This window comes from Coenobita brevimanus, chromosome 41, assembly GCF_032717465.1.
Source record: "Coenobita brevimanus isolate Jiangsu-jjx chromosome 41, ASM3271746v2, whole genome shotgun sequence".
Classification (NCBI taxonomy): domain Eukaryota; kingdom Metazoa; phylum Arthropoda; class Malacostraca; order Decapoda; family Coenobitidae; genus Coenobita; species Coenobita brevimanus.
Genome location: NC_136994.1, coordinates 19,633,156 through 19,651,319, shown reverse-complemented (window position 1 = coordinate 19,651,319; position 18,164 = coordinate 19,633,156). Strand labels below are relative to the sequence as shown.

General features: G+C 43.3%; 1 protein-coding gene across 1 annotated transcript; it reads right to left on the bottom strand.

Moving 5' to 3' along the window:
• Positions 1 to 6,976: 6,976 nt before the first annotated feature.
• Positions 6,977 to 16,738, bottom strand: LOC145397561 (uncharacterized). Its single transcript, XM_080270632.1, has 9 exons — positions 16,702 to 16,738; positions 13,338 to 13,535; positions 12,306 to 12,395; positions 11,648 to 11,767; positions 10,945 to 11,087; positions 9,519 to 9,727; positions 8,887 to 9,015; positions 8,347 to 8,468; positions 6,977 to 7,117 (listed from the first exon to the last, which is right to left on the bottom strand). Exons 2-9 carry the CDS (start codon positions 13,518 to 13,520, stop codon positions 6,977 to 6,979), a joined length of 1,137 nt encoding a protein of 378 aa, XP_080126758.1. The 5' UTR covers positions 13,521 to 13,535; positions 16,702 to 16,738.
• Positions 16,739 to 18,164: the final 1,426 nt, after the last annotated feature.

The window sequence follows — 18,164 nt, the reverse complement described above, 5'->3', positions numbered from 1 at the left end:
TTGGCTACAGACAGATAGAAAGATACACAAATAGAGACAGTAGATAGATTATACAGAGACACTAGATAGATTATTACTGGTTGACTGACCCTCTTCACTCTGCATGCACGATACAATAAGTGGTAACACCAAACAAGACACGACCAACACAGGAACTTAATGTTACTAAGATGGTACCCAATGTAAAGCTTTATAGGTGCTGGCCAACCACATCCACCACAATATCCAGGGCGGTACATACACAGCACTGCACTAGACTCTCATGTGGCAGTGTCTCGAGTGCTGCAGGGACGGCTCAGTCTGCTGGTGAGGGTGTGGGTGTGGGTGTGACAGTAAGAAATGAATAAATGACGCTGGGTAGATACTGATAACTAAGCCTGCTGGTGTGGGTGTGGCAGTGGGAATAAGAAATGAATAAATGATGCAGGGTAGACACTGACAACACTGAGCCGTGCCCACAACACACAAGAATTCCCACAGTGGAGTGGTACTAGAGCGTTACATACAGACTGCCCAATATATCAAGTTTAAAATATAAGATGCAGAGAAATATATATATATAACCTCTTCACACTGATGACGTTTTTCATTTCATTACTCCCAACACCAGACAATTTTACTGACCTTCAAAGAGACATCTGGAAGAACAAGAGTTATATTTCCTTTGTACAGTATCGTATTGTATTCATAAAGACTCCAAAGTGGTTCCATGCGTAAGCCTTGGTCACCTGATGGAGGCACACTGAAGCCTTTACAAACGACACGATATGAAGGAAATATTCAACGTCATGAATGTCTTAAGTACGAAAAGCAACACTTCAAAGCTGTAAGATATAAGGTGGTGGTGACAATCATCCACTCACTTAATGCAGTGCTGCCTTCTTCTTCCTTCACCTTTATCATTCATTTTCCACGTCTGCCCTTCTCTCTTCCTATTTCTCCCATCTTTCCTTTAACTTTTAATTACTCTTCTTTCCTCCTCAGGTGGCTTTAGACTGAGTGACATGCCTAATGGTTTCCTATAAACCAGGAAACCATTTACACCATTGTGTGGTAACCTTATAACCAACCCAAACGTGTTCCCTATGTCAACAAGTGGGTTGGAAGGTTAGTGCCCCTCCCCGTAAAACAACTAACTCAAAGACAAACGGCCACTACTTATGGTATTATGGTGTCTGGCTATTGATACACAGATAGACTCTTTCTATTTACAAATAATTTTACTTAGCCTAGTCGTCACTTTTTGGACTGGAGAAATCTGATATAGACTTTATATATCTTTTTGTTTAAAGTATTTATTTATCATCAAATTTTGGCATTCTTTATCCCTTCACTACAACGTGTCTCCCTAAAGCTTCAGAAAATTATCTGGACTAGCAAGAATAAATAAGAAAAAATATCATCATCAGACTGAAGGATACTCTTGAAAATCATGGGTCTCTTTGTATAATAACAACGGTATAATAAGTAAGCGTTAAAATAATTATATCTACACATACCCGAGGTCTGTGTTCCTGTACAAGAGAAAAATGAATCCCTGGCACAAGGCATGGTGGTGCCGGGGATGGAATCTTAATATACAGAGGAAAGTTTGCAAAAGCCACCTAGCTCCTTACACCTAACATATAATGCTTCTTTCATGGTACAAAAATAGGAAAGTAGTTCAACCGTACACCTATAATACATCAAAGCGTATGTACAGTAAAGGAATATTGTGTAAGAAGGATATATACGATGCTCCTTGGAAGAATTTCAAAAGGAAACCAGAATCGAAACAGAGAAAATGAAGGATAGAATAACAGAATTTTGGATATGTGGGTCCTTCAGAAATCCTCCATGTTCAAAAAATAAATAAAAATAATAATAATAATAATAATAATAATAATAATGCATTCATTCATCATCTAATAATGGCAAATAAATATAGAAATCATTATCTAACCTTCATTTTTTTTCTTCCATTTACTGATTCTGATCCTTTAAGGGTTTATCCACAAAGCACCTCATGAGTCAATATTCTGTTCAATTTAGGAAGGCACCTAACACCTCTTCCTCAGTGATTGATGCTGCATGCTACCTTACTACTGCCTTGTGTCACAAGTCTTAAATATCAACAACACATACAAGAGAATATCAATGTGTCTTATGTAAAAATAAATTGGTAAGGAAAAGATGTTGAGGGCCAAGTATCTGTATTCTTGTCAGGTAATGAGGCTCCCTAGCACCTCTTCCTTAGTGATTTATTTTCCAAACTACCTATTAATATCAGCTTTTTTGTATTCTTATACCTTCTTAATATCAACATAGATTGCACAAACAGCACATGAGAATACAGTAACAGAGGAGAATCAGAAATAAACCTGTAAGGATGACGAGTTAAGCTTCCTAACTGCACCAGAATACCACCTAAGAGTTGTATCATACGTTTATCACAAATCTTTTTTTAACGTGAACCCCCACAGCTGCGCACCCATCAATGTTGTGTCTTATGTCTGAATGGCCGTATGCTCAAAACCTAAATCGCAAATGGGAAGGCAGTCTCTATAGTTCTAGCAAATATTTATCTATGGCCAATAAACCAGTAATAATAAAATGCTAAGGGATATTCTCAGGTTAATTTAGTACAGCATGCCCTCGTTTCAAGATTTATGTGCCTCTGAAAACCAAATATATAATAAGTTTTGTCATAAACCAGTAATAATAAAATGCTAAGGGATATTCTCAGGTTAATTTAGTACAGCATGCCCTCGATTCAAGATTTATGTGCTTCTGAAAACCAAATATATGATAAATTTTAGGTTGTAGCGATTGTATACGCAGGAAAACGATTTTACGATGCTGAATCAAACTCTCTGCTATCTTGTTTTCATTTTTTCTTGGAGGGAACAAATCTTGGGTCTGGTTAGTACTTGGATGGGTGACCGCCTGGGAACACCAGATGCTGTTGGCATCCCTACGTGTCAAGTGGGGTTGGTGGAGGATTAGTGCCCCTCCCTGTAAAACAATTAACTCTAAGCCCTTGGCCACCCCATTTGGGATACATGGCGTCTGGCAATGGATGGATGGATGGAACAAATCTGAGGGCTTCTAGTCCTTGGTTTCGTCTTCTTTGCATAAATAAAAATAAAATAATAATAATAATAATGTGATAATATTATTAATATCAATAATCACTTTGATCATAAATGGAAAAAAAACAATTATAAAACAGAATAAAGTGTCCCAAATTTTTATTCTCTGCAATTGAACGACCGAATACCAAACGATCACATGACAAGGGAGTGCTTTTATAAATGTCCTAAATTCTTACTGCTGTATAACCAAAAGACCAAATACCAAACAGTCATGTGACGAGGGAGTACTGTAAAAAAATATCCTAAATTTTTACTGCCTGTAAAACCGAAAGACCGAATACCAAACAATCATGTGACAAGGGAGTACTGCAATAAATGTCCTAAACTCCTACTGCCTGAGTACCAAGAGACCGAATACCAAACAATCATACCATGAGGGAGTGCAGTAATAAATGTCCTTAATTCTTACTGCTTGTATAACCAACAGACCGAATACCAAACAATCATGTGACGAGGGAGTGCCGTAATAGTAAACATGCAGTCCATTCAACAATCAACAACAATATAGAGTCATGTGGTTTAAATAGTTAAAATCTAGCGCTTTTGCCTTCTTTGTGATCAGTTTTTAGCATAACACCTCAATGCTTGTATCCTTGTCAGTTATGGAAGCTCCCTAATGCCTTTTCCTAATTGATTTATTTTGCATCTTTTCCCTAACACCTATTCCTAAGTGATTTACTTTGCATCTTTTCCCTAATACCTTTTCCTAAGTGATTTATTATGCATCTTTGCCCTAACACCTATTCCTATGTGATATATTTTGCATCTTTTCCCTAACACCTATTCCTAAGTGATTTACTTTGCACCTTTTCCCTAACACCTATTCCTAAGTGATTTATTATGCATCTTTGCCCTAACACCTATTCCTAAGTGATTTATTTTTGTCACTACACTCTGTATAAGTGATGTATAAAAATTATATTAACCAGCCAGACCTTAAAAATAAATCACTGAGGAAATGGAACTAGGGGGCTTCCTTAACCGACATGACCAGCCTAAGAGCCAAATGAAGTGCTATAAAAATCAGCAAAGAAATCCAATTTATGTGTTCCAGTGAAATCATTGTCTCTAAACCAATCTCTGAAATCACTTAGTACTCTGATAGAATATATAAAAAAGAATTAAATACAAACACAACACTGTCTATCTACCTATCTATCTACTGCCAGATTAATGTGTGTGTGGCTATAGACAGACAGACAGACTGGCAGACAACACTAATGATCTACAAATGTTTTTAATACATAATAGACTTTGAAAATGTTAAAAATATATACAGATGAGATCCAAGCACATTCCAAGCACCTCCTCGTTTTATTACAGAACCATTTTAAATCCTCAAAGGCTAGGGTGGAATTCTCAGACAAGCGTATGATATATTCCTTGCCATAGCCATTTCTTTTTGCAGGATGGAGGAGGAAGGGAGTGTGTAAAATGTCCCCAAGTCTGATTAATCTTATGGTCACTTCCCTATCCTACCCATTTCTTTCTGCAGGATGGACAAGGGAGTGTGTAGAATGTCCCCAAGTCTAAATAATCATTAAAAAAAAAGTCTTAGTTTATATGGGAAAAATTGTCTCAGCTTTTTTTCTGCAGGAAGTACATACAGATTTTTTCCCAGGTGCAGTTCTTCCTCCAAACACAATTCACAGTTCTGACGGGAAATTGGTCATAAAAATATCTGAGAGTCCCACCCCAGGCCGCTACAGCAGGAGCCACATCAGCTAGGGACATCAGAGGCTTTGTAGCACGTTTTAGTGATTTACACTGCACGTGACACCTGAACATTTACTTGTGTGCTTTTTATATCATTTACAGTTTGCATTAGTAGCAGTGAAGTGGGTGCTGAGGTGTAAGGTGCAAAATGAACCACTAAGGAGTAGGTGTTGAGGTGTTATAAAGTCTCAAATGTCACCTACAGCACAAACCTTGGCTGGTATTCTCACCAGGTAAGGAAGCTCCCTAACACCTTTTCCTAGGTGAATTATTTTGCTTTGAATGTCTTACTGTCCTTTTGTGTGTTGCATAAATCCTTCCAATATTGCCATACTCTGCATAATTAATGTACAAAATGATATTAAGTACATGTATCTGGAAATAAATCACTTAGGAAAAGGTGTTGGGGAGCTTCCTTAACTAACGGGAATATGGATCCTGGTGTCCCCTAATATAATCAGCCTTGTGCCTCGTCCTCACTCCACCTCCAGTCTCTACACCAGTCAGTCTTCACACTCACCCGCTACACCAGAAGCACTATTTAGCTATCTATCTATCAATCTATAGCCAGATGCCTTAAGCTCGTAAGGGGGAGGTATATGTTGGGGGGAGGGCAGTGAAATGACAAGGGGCAGGATGAGTGGGGATGATTTTGTCTGTAGCTACCCATTATAGGATTAGGGCATCTGGCCTTTGATAAACAGACAGACAGACAGATAGATAGATAGACAGATAGATAGACAGACAGATAGACAGAGAGACAGACAGATAGGTAGGTAGGTAGGTAGATAGATAAAGAGACAGTTAGACAAATAGATTTAAGATTTGTGTCTCCATTACAGGACCATCCTCAGTATAAGGATCTTGCCACTATTCCATAATAAAACGGATGAGAGTGAGGTAAATTTGGGGAACCTAGTGGTGTACGAGACTGGAGTGTGGAACAGGGAAGAAGGCATCAACGGCTGCATAAAAAAAAAACACGTATTAAATGGCAGGAGGCACCACAAGAATAATTTAAAAAGTAGACGGATTAGCAAGCGAGGCGTTTGAATAATCAGGTAAATATATATAATTAACACAACCATTTCATCCAGAGTAATGAAAGGTGCAATGACAGGAAGACTGAAAGGAAGACTGTGGAACCAACATGTCCTCTTGTCAACGTGGATTTACGACACCAATTCCTTATCATTTTCTTTCTGCATTAAACACTAACTCCCTCATGGTGTGGGACAGGGATGCTCTTCATAAACAACCCTCAACTCCCTCCCTATTCCCCAAAAGGATGATGGTGGACTACAGGGAAAAGGTAACTTCAATCTGTGGTCCACTGGGGCCATGTTCAGCACCTCTAATTTCTGATGGGCATTTAAGGAACACTTGTGGTTGTTTGGTTTGATCAGCCTGCATCCCACATTATAGGTTGCGGCCAACAACATTATGCCAAACTCAGTCTACATCCATCCTGTGCTTTTAAAAATGTCATATTAAAACTGAAGCTTGCATTCCAGAGTTGTTATTTAAGATTCAAGCATATGACTCTTAAAATCACTGACCCTTTCACACTTAGGACCAATAAACAGGTGGGTCCTGTTATACGAGCAACCGGTATATGAGAACCTGATGATACACAAACGGGCAATTTACACACAAATTCGGTGATGCCAGCAGGGTAAGTTAACCTAATCCTGTTTTTCCCCTTAGTTATGTACCCCATTATACAAGTTTTAGTTATCATATTTTTCAACTCGCATTATACAAGTTTTCATGATTTTTAGTTATCCTATTTTGAACTCCATTATACAAGCTTTCATTATCCCATTTTCACTCCGTTATACGAGTTCTCACAATCCCAGCAGTCCTCCAAAAAGATATCTCACTTGTATAACGAGACCTGCCTGTAGTGCTAAGTCCCAGCTGATGTTAGGTCATTTTATCAGATCAAGTATACAATCAGTGCTGGGAAAATAACATACATGAGAGTAATGAACTATATGCAGAAAGAAACTGGTAAAATGCAGATGCCACAGACTCTCCCAAGCTGACAGGAGAACAAGGCTCAGTACGGCGGTGTGGATGAAGAGAAGATCGGATGCTGATAGACCCACCGTGAGGCCGGCAGATCATGCAATGTTCTGGCTGCGTAGGAGACCCTCTATCTCCGCATCAGGCACCTTGTGGACTGTCAGCAGATGCACCTTCATGTGGTAGTGACGTGACAGCACCTTCTTGCACACCGGGCACTTCGTTCGTAGCTGGTGAACCTTTGAGGGGTTAAGGTTACCATTTAGACTGCATTCACCACACACACACACACACACACACACACACACACACACACACACACACACAATCATATCAGTTGAACCTGAGGGGCTAATGTTACAATTTAGACTGCATTCACCATACTCCACAGCACACAAGCTCTCACACACTCAAAATCACTCTCTCTCTCTCTCTCACACCTACCTTACAAAGTGGGCTCTTAATCTGCAGCTGGTGAACCTGTATGTGGTATCAGTGCACACTGTTCTTATTTTATTCTAACTGAGATTAAAACTGCCATCTCTCCATCTTGAATGCTGAGTTGTAACTACAGATTAACAATGAACTATACATTAACTATCTATTTATCTATAGTCAGATGCCTTAATCCTGTAAGGGGTGGCCATAAACAAATTTTGGGTAGAAGCAGCCAGATGCCAATAATGTGGTTTGGTGTATACAGTATATAAAATTCACAAGCATGAGAGAGGAGTGACAAGGTGAGAACTGCATGGAAGGAGAAAGTAGTTTGCAGGTGGTCTGGTCAGGGTCATCCACTGTTGGGGGTTCACAAGAGGGAGTAAAGTGCCCATGAGGTTACTGTGTACACAGCATCCAGACAGTACCACAGAGCAGAGATCTGACAACATCCTGCATGATCAACACAGCTTGATACTTCAAGATGGTGAATGATAACACGAGATTATAATGAGTGGAAGCCTGTGATGTTTACACTACTGATACTACTGATGACCACATGAAAAATGGAACACAGTTGTCTTGAATGCTTTCATGTATCAAAAAAAGCATACTTATGAATTATAGGTAGAAATAGGTATGGTGGCTACAGTGGATTCTGAGAGGTACTACCATGATTGAAGTGTGGCCACAAACTTGGTCAATAGCCACACAATCACCACTCTTAGACAGGAAACATGCAGTCAAAAGTACAGTCGCTCGCTGACCTTTTTTTTCTGACTGTACAGAGGTAAAGTCCAAGTTCAGACTCTCTCACTGTTACAAACCTTATTACACATCTCACTTTTCCCCAACAGGTTCCAGCAACTGTTGAGAAGTAGTCAGCTCATTCTGGCACTTGGTTTAGCTTCCAGTCCATAGCAAACACCAGCTGCGCCACAACCCCAGTACAGAGATTTCGTATGAGGAAACGTGGCATCATTTTTAGATTAGATTAGAGTTGTAACTAGTGATATATCTGCAGACATACCTGGTAATGTGCAACAAGGGAGCCTTGATGTTTGAACACTTTGCCGCACACTTTACAAATCGGAAATCCACCTTCGTTGTAGTTTAGGGCCATCGCTGGGTGACTCTCACTCCCCGTCCACTCTGCAGATAGACAGATAGATACATTGACAGACAGATAGATAGAAACACATACTATACAAATAAAGTTCTAAATTGGGCACATTTTATCTACTTATCTACAGCCAGATGCCTTAATCCTGTAAGGGGTGGCCACAAACAAATAGCCTCCATGTTGCACTGTCCCCTGCCATTTTGCTGCCCTCCCCACAATTTACAACCCCCCCAACCTCTCATATATCTCAACTCCATCCTCTATCTCATCCTCTGTAACCCCCTCCCTCTCCCCCCATACACGTCACTCACACCCTTAGTTAGTCTCTCACTCTTTATCCTCTCCACACGGCCAAACCACCTCAATGTATTTCTCCGAACACTTTCCATCACATCCACACCACAACACTCCTTCACGTCTACCATAAATAAAGCAATACACACTAACCGTCCTTGCTATTCTCCGCCGGTGCGACGGTGGCTGGGTCAGTGGCGGGGTACTCTGCATCGGATTCAGCCTCGGGGGTGGATATGCCGTCTTCTTCGCTCTTAACGCCGCTACTTCTGTTCTCTCCACCTGGTGACCAGATTTACAACCATCACTTTTATGCTGTTCCAACACTACCTGCCTGATGACTACATTTATAACCAACATTCTTGCATTATTTATCTATATTTATCTACCTATTTGGTTAGATTAAGTTCGGCTGGTCTGGGTTGGGTTAGGTTAGGCAGGATTGGGTTGGGTTGGGCTGGGTTTGCTTAGGCTAGGCTGGGTTGGGTTAAACTAGGTTGGTCTTGGTTAAATTCAGTTTAGGTTGAGCTATAGAGGCCAACAAGTACTGACTAACAAACACAGAGTATAAAATACAGGACCGTATTCTTGTTGACTCACGGAGCTCCGAAACACCTTTACCTAAGCAACTTACATTGTTCATTACACTATACCGTCCTCTTTCTGTGTTACATAAATCCATCCAGTATCCCTATACTCTACATAACTAAGAAAAGGATATTAACCACCCTTATCCATAAAATAAATCACAAAAGAAGAGGTGTTAGGGAGCCTGAATGACATACCTTTGGGGCTGGCATTTGCAGGTATGGGTGTGGTAGATGAGGCATTGGTGGGGTCAGGTCGGATCGGGTCAGGTCGGGCTGGGTCATGTGTGGCTGGGTGGGGGGCCTGGGTGTGTGGGGGCCCCTGACCTCCCGTGGGTGGGGCTGATGCTCCTTTTGATAACAATTCCTCCCCACTCAGCTTCAGTGCAGAGGAAGGCAGGTCCGGTCTGAAAACAAAAGATAGTGACATTATTACTCTCTACACAGCTATGTTCTGTCCCTATTGTTACAGTTATCTATCTATCTATCTATCTATCTATCTATTGCCAGACGCCTCAATCCCGTTTGGGGTGGCCACAAACAAATCGCCTCCAAGTCGCCCTGTCCCCCGCCATTTCACTGCCCTGCTCCCAACTCACACCCCCCTCTCTCATATACCTCTCCACCCCATCCCTCCATCTCATCCTCGGCCTCCCCCTCCCTCTTTCCCCCTCCACCTCACTCACATACACTCTCTTCGTCAGTCTTTCACCCTCCATCCTCTCCACATGGCCAAACCACCTCAGTGTGTTCCTCATAACGCTCCCTATCACATCTATCTATCAATCTGTTTATTTATTTCTACCATTTCGCTCAAACACTTATGTTTTGTCCATCCGGTAAAATCAAAGCACTTCCTGACCAGCACCACATTCTACTGTTAGTCTCTTGTTACAGCTGCCTACTAGCCTACCTATGGGTACTTATTGCCAGATGCCCTAATCCCAAAATAGAATTGAAAAAACAAATCACCTTCGTGTCATCCCGTCTTCTGCCATCTAACTGTCCTCTCACATACCTCTCCACCCCATCCCTCCACCTCATCCTCTGACCCCATTCCCCTCCCACACTCCACCCCACTGACATACACTCTCCTAAACAGTCTCTCATTCTCCCAGACAGTCTTTCACTCTCCATCCTCTCTACATGGACAAACCATCTCAAAGTACACCCACATCAACATCACAATGCTCTTTCATTTCCTCAACCATCCATATCTTTCATTTTCAGATTTAAAAAAAAAAACTAAAGCTCTATAACCTTTCCATATTACTGGCAGTTGATTCCATAAAATTAAAAACAAGCTACTGGACTGATTCTGTTAATATAATGTTTATTGTTATTTTTGTTATTTGTGTGTGAGAATATCTACTTGAAGTGCTGTAACAGATATGGGTGAGATTTAAAACTTGTGTGGGTGTGGCTGTGGGTGAGGAGGAGTATGAGGGAAAGGAGGGAAGGGGAGGGGGAGGGTATTGGTGTAGGTGTGAGTAGAGTAAGAACGCAAGAGCAAGTGTGGATAAGAGTGAGGGAGTGTGAGTGAGCATGAGAGTAGGGGAGTATGAGTGAGAATTAGAGTGAGGGTCAGGGTGAGAGAGTAGGGTAGGGCACAATCAACAATTACCGATGAGGGAGTAAGGTGTGGTGCGACGGTGGTGGTGGTGGAGGGCGTCGTGGTCTCTTTAGGGGCGGTGGATGGGGCTCTGTCGTTGCATCTAACATACTGCTGTAGATCTCAGGTAATCGGCCCAATTCACCACAATACACCTGAGAGAAAAGGATTGTCGTCGTCGTCATCAACATCAATCATCAAAATCCTCTTCCTCTTCCTCCTCCTCATCACCATCACCATCACCATAACCCTCCTCCTCCTCCTTATGATCATCATCATCTTGAATTTGGCTATTTATTACCTTTTTATTTTTTCTTGGAAGGAACAATCTTGCAGGCTTTTGGCCTTTGGTTCCTTCTTCCTTGCACTTAAAAAGAAAATTAAACTTTACATGGCAATATATACTGTATATATATATATATATGACATCTACTGAGAATTGGCAAATACCATTGAGCATCTGTTTTGTAAATTTGTACACACAAGCAGCAAAAATAACTCCAGTGTAAACATCGGGGGTAGAGTTGCAAGGGGTGGACCAAAAAAGACCTGGGACGAGGTCATAGATCGTGACCTCAGGGATAAAGAACTGAAAAGGAAGGCTGCCAGAGACTGAGCAGCATGGACAGCTGCCATTAGGTGACCAAGGTCAACCCATACAAGCACGCTGGAGCCTTTATAAATGATACAATACGAACGATATGTATATAATTACCCTAGGGTCGGGTGGCTTTGCATGAATGTTGTTATTATTGTTGACAGCAGCCAGGCCTTTGATTTGCAGCGCCTCGGCAGTACGAATGAACCCCGGCAGCTGGTCCTGCATTACGTTTACCTGTATACACACACAACTTCAATCAATATACAGTATATGTATATACGGAGACAGACTGACAAATGAGGAAGTGAAGGAGTGTTGTGACATTTATGTGAATGTGACAGAAAGCGTTAGGAGAAATACACCAAAGTGGTTAGGTCATGAGGAGAGGATGGAGTGAGAGACCTAGGAGAGTGCATGTGTATTTGGTGGAAAGGGGGAGAGGGAATGGGAGAATGAGGATGAGATGGAGGGATAGAGCAGAGAAGTATACGAGAGAAGGTGGTGTATGTTGGGGGGAAGGCAGCAAAATGGCAGGGGACTGGGTGGCATGGAGGCAATTTGTTTGTGGCCACCCCTTATGGGATTGAGAGGTCTGGCTATAGGCAGCAACAACCACACAGGCCATACTATCCTTGCTTTGAATCATTTATTGGAGATACTTAAATCATTTATCATTTTTTACCACTGTTATATACAAAAAGTACTGCTAGATTTAAATAAAGTTGTTGTTGTTGTTGCTGTTATTATTATTATTATTATTATCATTACCCACCTGGCCGTTATATATGAAGTCCATAATTGACTCCAGCTCCCAGAATCGCACATCTCGCAAGAAAATAATCGGATGGTCACTTGGGTTTTCCTGTGATGGGGGGAAACCATCATCATTATCATCATCATCATCATCACCACCACCACCACCACCACCACCCTCATCCTCATCATTCAGTCTAACAGCTGGCCATTAATTGGGCTGATAATGGGTTAGGGATCATTATCAAGTGAAAACAACCTAATAATAAGGTGTAACGACAGCAAAAACAAATGAAGTTGTTGGGGTGGAGGGAAGAATAGTAAGGAAGGAGGTCACTGGAGCAGATAAGCTGTTAACAATTGCAAGAGGACAGGCAGCAAGATAACACAACAACCACCCACATTGCACACATAATCTCCACAAGTCTCCCTACTCTACTGCATTCAATTACACTATCCACTTATCTGTCTCTCTATCTATCTATCTACGACCAGACTCCTTAATCCCATAAGAGGTGGCCACAAACAAATCACCTCCATGTTGCCCTGTCCCCTGTCATTTTGCTGCCCTCCCCTCAACTTATACCCCCACTCTCTCATATATCTCTCCATTCCATCCCTGTGTTTCATCCTTGGTCTTCCCATTCCCCCCCTCCCCAATCCTCCACCTCACTCACAGTCTCCTAGTTAGTCTCTCACTCTCCTCTAGCAAAAAAATTTGTTCTAAAACTGAGCTATCTATCAGTTTACAAGGTCGATGCCTGAATCCTAAAACGGGCAGCGACAAACAAATCACCTCCACATCACCCTGTCCTCCACCATCTGGCTACCCTCTCTCCGACTCACGCTATCCTCCCTCATATACTTCACCACCCCATCCTTCCATCTTATTATAAACAGATGACCACCCTACTTCCCTTTATGACAATACACAATGAAAATAATAAGAAATCCAGTCACCTTTCACAAATAAAAATCATCCACACGGCACACTTGTCACTCTACATCCACTAGGCACACTTTCCACTCTAACTGGGGCACTCACACTCACCTTCAGTAACACTCTGAAGAAGTTCGAGCAAGCGGAAAGCATGAGTTTGTGTGCCTTGAGTCTCCTGCCGTCACAAGCCAGGGTGACGTCCACAAACTGTCCCTCCTCCAACAGGCATCGCAGCACACCCACAACACTGCTCTGGTAGTTGTTCCAGCGCAGGCAATAGCACTGTTCACTCATCTTTAACTACCCCACCTGCAAACACAAAACAGTACATTACAGGATTATAAATGGCATTTTTTTTTATATTTCGTTTTTAGTTATCAGATGGAGGGGAAAACAAGGAAGGCCAAGGATGAGAAGGGGGAGACCAAGGATGAGATCAAGGGAAAAAGGGGGAAGGGGAGACAAATGATGAGATGGAGGGAAAAAGGAAGAAGGGGAGACAAAGGATGATATGAAGGGGAGTAGGAGGAGGGGAAGATCAAGAAGACATGGAGGGAAGGAGTGGAGAGATATTTACGAGACTGGAGGGTGGGATGGGGAGACCAAGGATGAGATGGATCAGCAGCGTGGAGAGATATATGAGAAAGGAGGGTGTGAGTTGGTGTAAAGGCAGCCAAATGGAATAGGATAGGGCGACATGGAGGTGATTTGTTTCTTGCCACCCCTTATGGGATTTAGGCATCTGGCAATAGACTGATAGGCAGATGGATAGATAAATGGGTAGGTAGGTAGGAAGGTAGACAGATAGACAGAACTTTAATAGGCAGTGATTCTGTTATTTTCAGTGGAGTTACACACACACACACACACACACACACACAAAAAGGCAGAAAAAAAGAGGACTTCACTCCCCTATATTTTTCTGCAAGACCACACCCACCACACCCACTTTGGACTATGGGGTAACCTTAGTCACATTTATAGGGGAAAAAATGAGAGAGAGAGAGAGAGAGAGAGAGAGAGAGAACCACAATCCCTCTACTGGGGAAGTGGAATGACAGGGGACAGGACGACATGGAAATGATCAGTTTGTGGCCACCCCTTATGGGATTATGGCATCTGGGTATAGACAGACAGAGAGACAGATAGACAGACTGACTGATAAACACAGCCAGAATGACACACAGACAGAATTAATCCAAAGAATACTACACTCAAGGGCTTCCTCAATACCAGTGGAAAACTTAAACGTAATGCAAAGGGACACTGTTGTTTGTTATAATTACTATGGTGATAAATACTGAAGACTCACTGTGCACGCAAACCATGAAATATGAGAAAGCTCTGTCTGCGGCTGGTACAATTCTGGTGTTTTCTGCCTCTGCACAAACCCCACACTGACCCCTGCTTCCGGCCCACAAATCAACATCAACACAACACCCGGTAAAACACATACACACACACACACACTTGCAGTAGCATGAATAAGCAGCTGCAGAAGTGTGGTTGCACCTGTATGGCTAGCCTTTTGATTGTACCTTTTTCCTCACTACACTCTCCCATTTCCTGTCACTACACCTTCGTAAAAATAAAATAATATATAAATCTGCCATAATAAACTCCCATATGGGTTGGCCACAAACAAATCACCCCCATGTCGCCCTGCCATTTCGCTGCCTCCCCCCACCTTACACCCCACCTCACACATATTCCTCTCTACTCCATCCCTGCATTTCATCCTCGGTCTCCTCTTCCCTCTCCACCTCACTCATGTGCTTTAGATACATAATGAAGGGAATGAGGTGTTTTGGTGAGGGACAGGTGCCATTTGTTGCTGCAGATGGGGAAGCACTACAATCTGAACATGCTATTCTCACTTTTGATCTGGTTAGAAGTCCGTTTAATATCTAAGAACATTTTTCCAACAACCCTCAACATCAAATCAACCCACACAGGACAAGTACAAGCTGGTAAAAAAGAGAAAACCGCCAAAATAGAGGAACTGGTAAAGTAAATACAGACCAAGCACTGATCACCTCAAAGACACACTGGGTAGCTGATGGCCTTGGGTGTCTAGATCCCAAGCTGTGACCAACTGCCTGGGATGATGACACTTTTCCCACCTAAATCATCCTCTTCCATTCACAATACCTTCACTCACCTCACTTCCCAAGGCTTCTTTATTATGCAGCATCAAATTTACCCCAATATCCCACCATCACAGCAGCATGGGAGCCCATGAAGTCAGAGAACCACCCCAGTAGGCACCTATGTGGGAAGACGGTACCTGCTCTAGGCCTCACTTTCTCCTCCACACTACATCTTCAGTTACTGCTCATCTCTGGATAATTTATGGTAACTTAGTACTAACTCCCCAGCACCACCATCATCATATCAGATGCCCATGAAGCCAGAGGGAGGTCTCCATAAGGAACTCCCCTTCTCAGCACCCCAACAGGATGATGCTACCTCTTTCAGCCTCACTTGTTCCTGTCCTCTCGCTACCACTCATCCCTGAATATAATATACAGTAATTCAATACCAAATCCCTCCAGTGTTCAGCAAAAGGGACCCACATAGCCCGAGAAAAGAGGATCGGTCCCTGTGAGGCACTCCCCCTCTGAGCACCTGCAGGGGATGAGGATACCTTCTGCAACCTCCCTTGTCCCCTTCCTCTCACACCTTCAGTACCTCATCTCTCTTGGAATCCCTGGGTATAATTCACCACCAATTCCCCACCACCACAGTAAGGAGGAAGGTGTCAGAGCCAGAGAGAGAGAGAGGTCCATATGAGCAACTGCAGAGGAAGATGATATCTTTTGCAGCCTCACTTGTCCCTCTCCTCTCATTACACCTACTGCACTTCACTTCTCAAGGGTCCCTGGGTATAATTCAGCACCCATTCCCCACCACCATAGCAGAGAGGAAGGCACTGGATCCAAGGGGAGGTCCCTGTGAACACCAACAGGTGACAATGATACCTTTTGCATCCTCACTTGTCCTTCCCCTCTAACTACACCTTTAGTGCCTCACCTCTCAAGGGTCCCTGGGTATAATTCTGCACCAATTACCACCACAATAGCAGCGAGGACGCCAATGGAGCCAGACAGGAAGGTACCTGTGAAGCACCTGTGAGGATGACGTACAATACCTCTTTCTGCTTCTTGATTTTAACTCACTTGTCCCCTTTCTCTCGCAGTTACCTCTCCTCTCTGGCAATAAACTTCACTAGTTTCCCACCACCACGGCGCGAAGACCCACAGATCCAAAAAGGGGTGTGTGTGTGTGTATGTGTACCTGTGTGTAAGTGTTGTTGCACGATACGTGTTTAAGCTACGCTTATCCCCTTCCTCTCGCAATACCTTCAGTTACCTTTCGTCCTTCCTTATAGCATTTAGCACTAAGTTCCCACCACCACAGCGCGTAGGGACCCATGGTGTGTGTATATGATGTGTTTACGTGTGTGTGTGTGTACCTGTAAGTGTGTGTGCACCTGGCGCTCCAAGTCCAACCTGTTGCTGGCCGTAACCAAAACACTCGGTTCTGCTTGATATCCTCTGACCACAAACTCTCTCCCTCTCCACCCTCACCCGCCACTCCTCAGACTCACAATGCACACCCAGACCCAACCCACTGCACGCACACGGCCTACATTTGAACCCGATAGACACCCTGCCTTACTAGGTTGCGAAATAAACACGAAAATAATGGGCAAAAACTGGGCTCACTCACCTTGCCTGGTTAGCGAAGTGACCGCGGTTGCTTAGTCAGGATTTTCTCGCTACTGAAATTCCTGTTGCTAAGGTATGGCGCAAAACTTTGAATTTTCTTATACTTTAACTTTATCAAGAGGTGAAATTTTGGGTAATAATGGTAGATACGAAAATACTGGTTCGCTTCACCTCCAAAAACAGGTTTGGAAGTAACGTCAGATCTGGTGACCGGTGGTGGGAAACGAGTGTTGCCAACTTCAGCCAGACCCACAAAAACTGACCACTAAACTCACGATTTCCATTTCATTTGGGGAGATGCTGTGACTGTGGCCGAAAATATATGAAAAGGATGGTTCTATACTGATTACGAAGTGGGGATATATGTGGAAAATAAAGGGGGAAAGGAGGGAATTCTAGTTCGTCACGGGCAAACAAACCTGTTCAGAGGTGGAAAGGGAGGGCTCAGGTGGGGAGGATGAAGGGGAAGGGGATGGAGGTACGGAGGTTGAAGTGGAGGGAGGAGGGGGAGGGAGGGGAGGTTGAAGGGTGGAGAGAAGAGAGGGAAGACAGGGGGTTATGTAGCTCAGGGCCACGGCCATGGAGGAGGAGGAGGAGGGGGAGAGGGAATCTCGGCCAATCTCCCTCCCGTACCAGCTACAACTGCTCTTCTCGTGCTACCAGCAAAACATTGCCATCACGTTCTCTTCAATCTTTCACTTTTTGCATCCTTGCACGAGGGGTCTGATGGACGGTCCACCAGTGATTTATTTTAGTATTTGCTTCACGATTTACTAGCTGCTCATCACAAGGCTCAGGATTTGGCTTGAAGGGCCGTACTGCAAGACAGGTGGTGGCAGACCCCACTAGGCGCTCAGACGCGGTGCTCAGGTCGTAACTTAGAGTTGAGATTACCGTATCTATCTATAGCCATGCAGACACCTTAATCCCGTATGGGGTGGCCACAAACAAATCGCCTCCATGTCGCCCTGTCCCCTGCCATTTCACTGCCCTCCCCACAGGTTACACCCCCTTCTCTCGTACAGTATCTCCACTCTATCCTTCCATCTCATCCTCGGTCTCCCCTCCCTCTCCCCCTCCCCACCTCATCTTCGTTCTCCTTCTGCCTCCCCCCCCACCCCAGTCATTCACTCTCCTAGTCAGTCTCGCACTCTCCATCCTCTCCAACCCATCCCTCAATCTCATCCTCGGTCTACCCCTCCCTCTC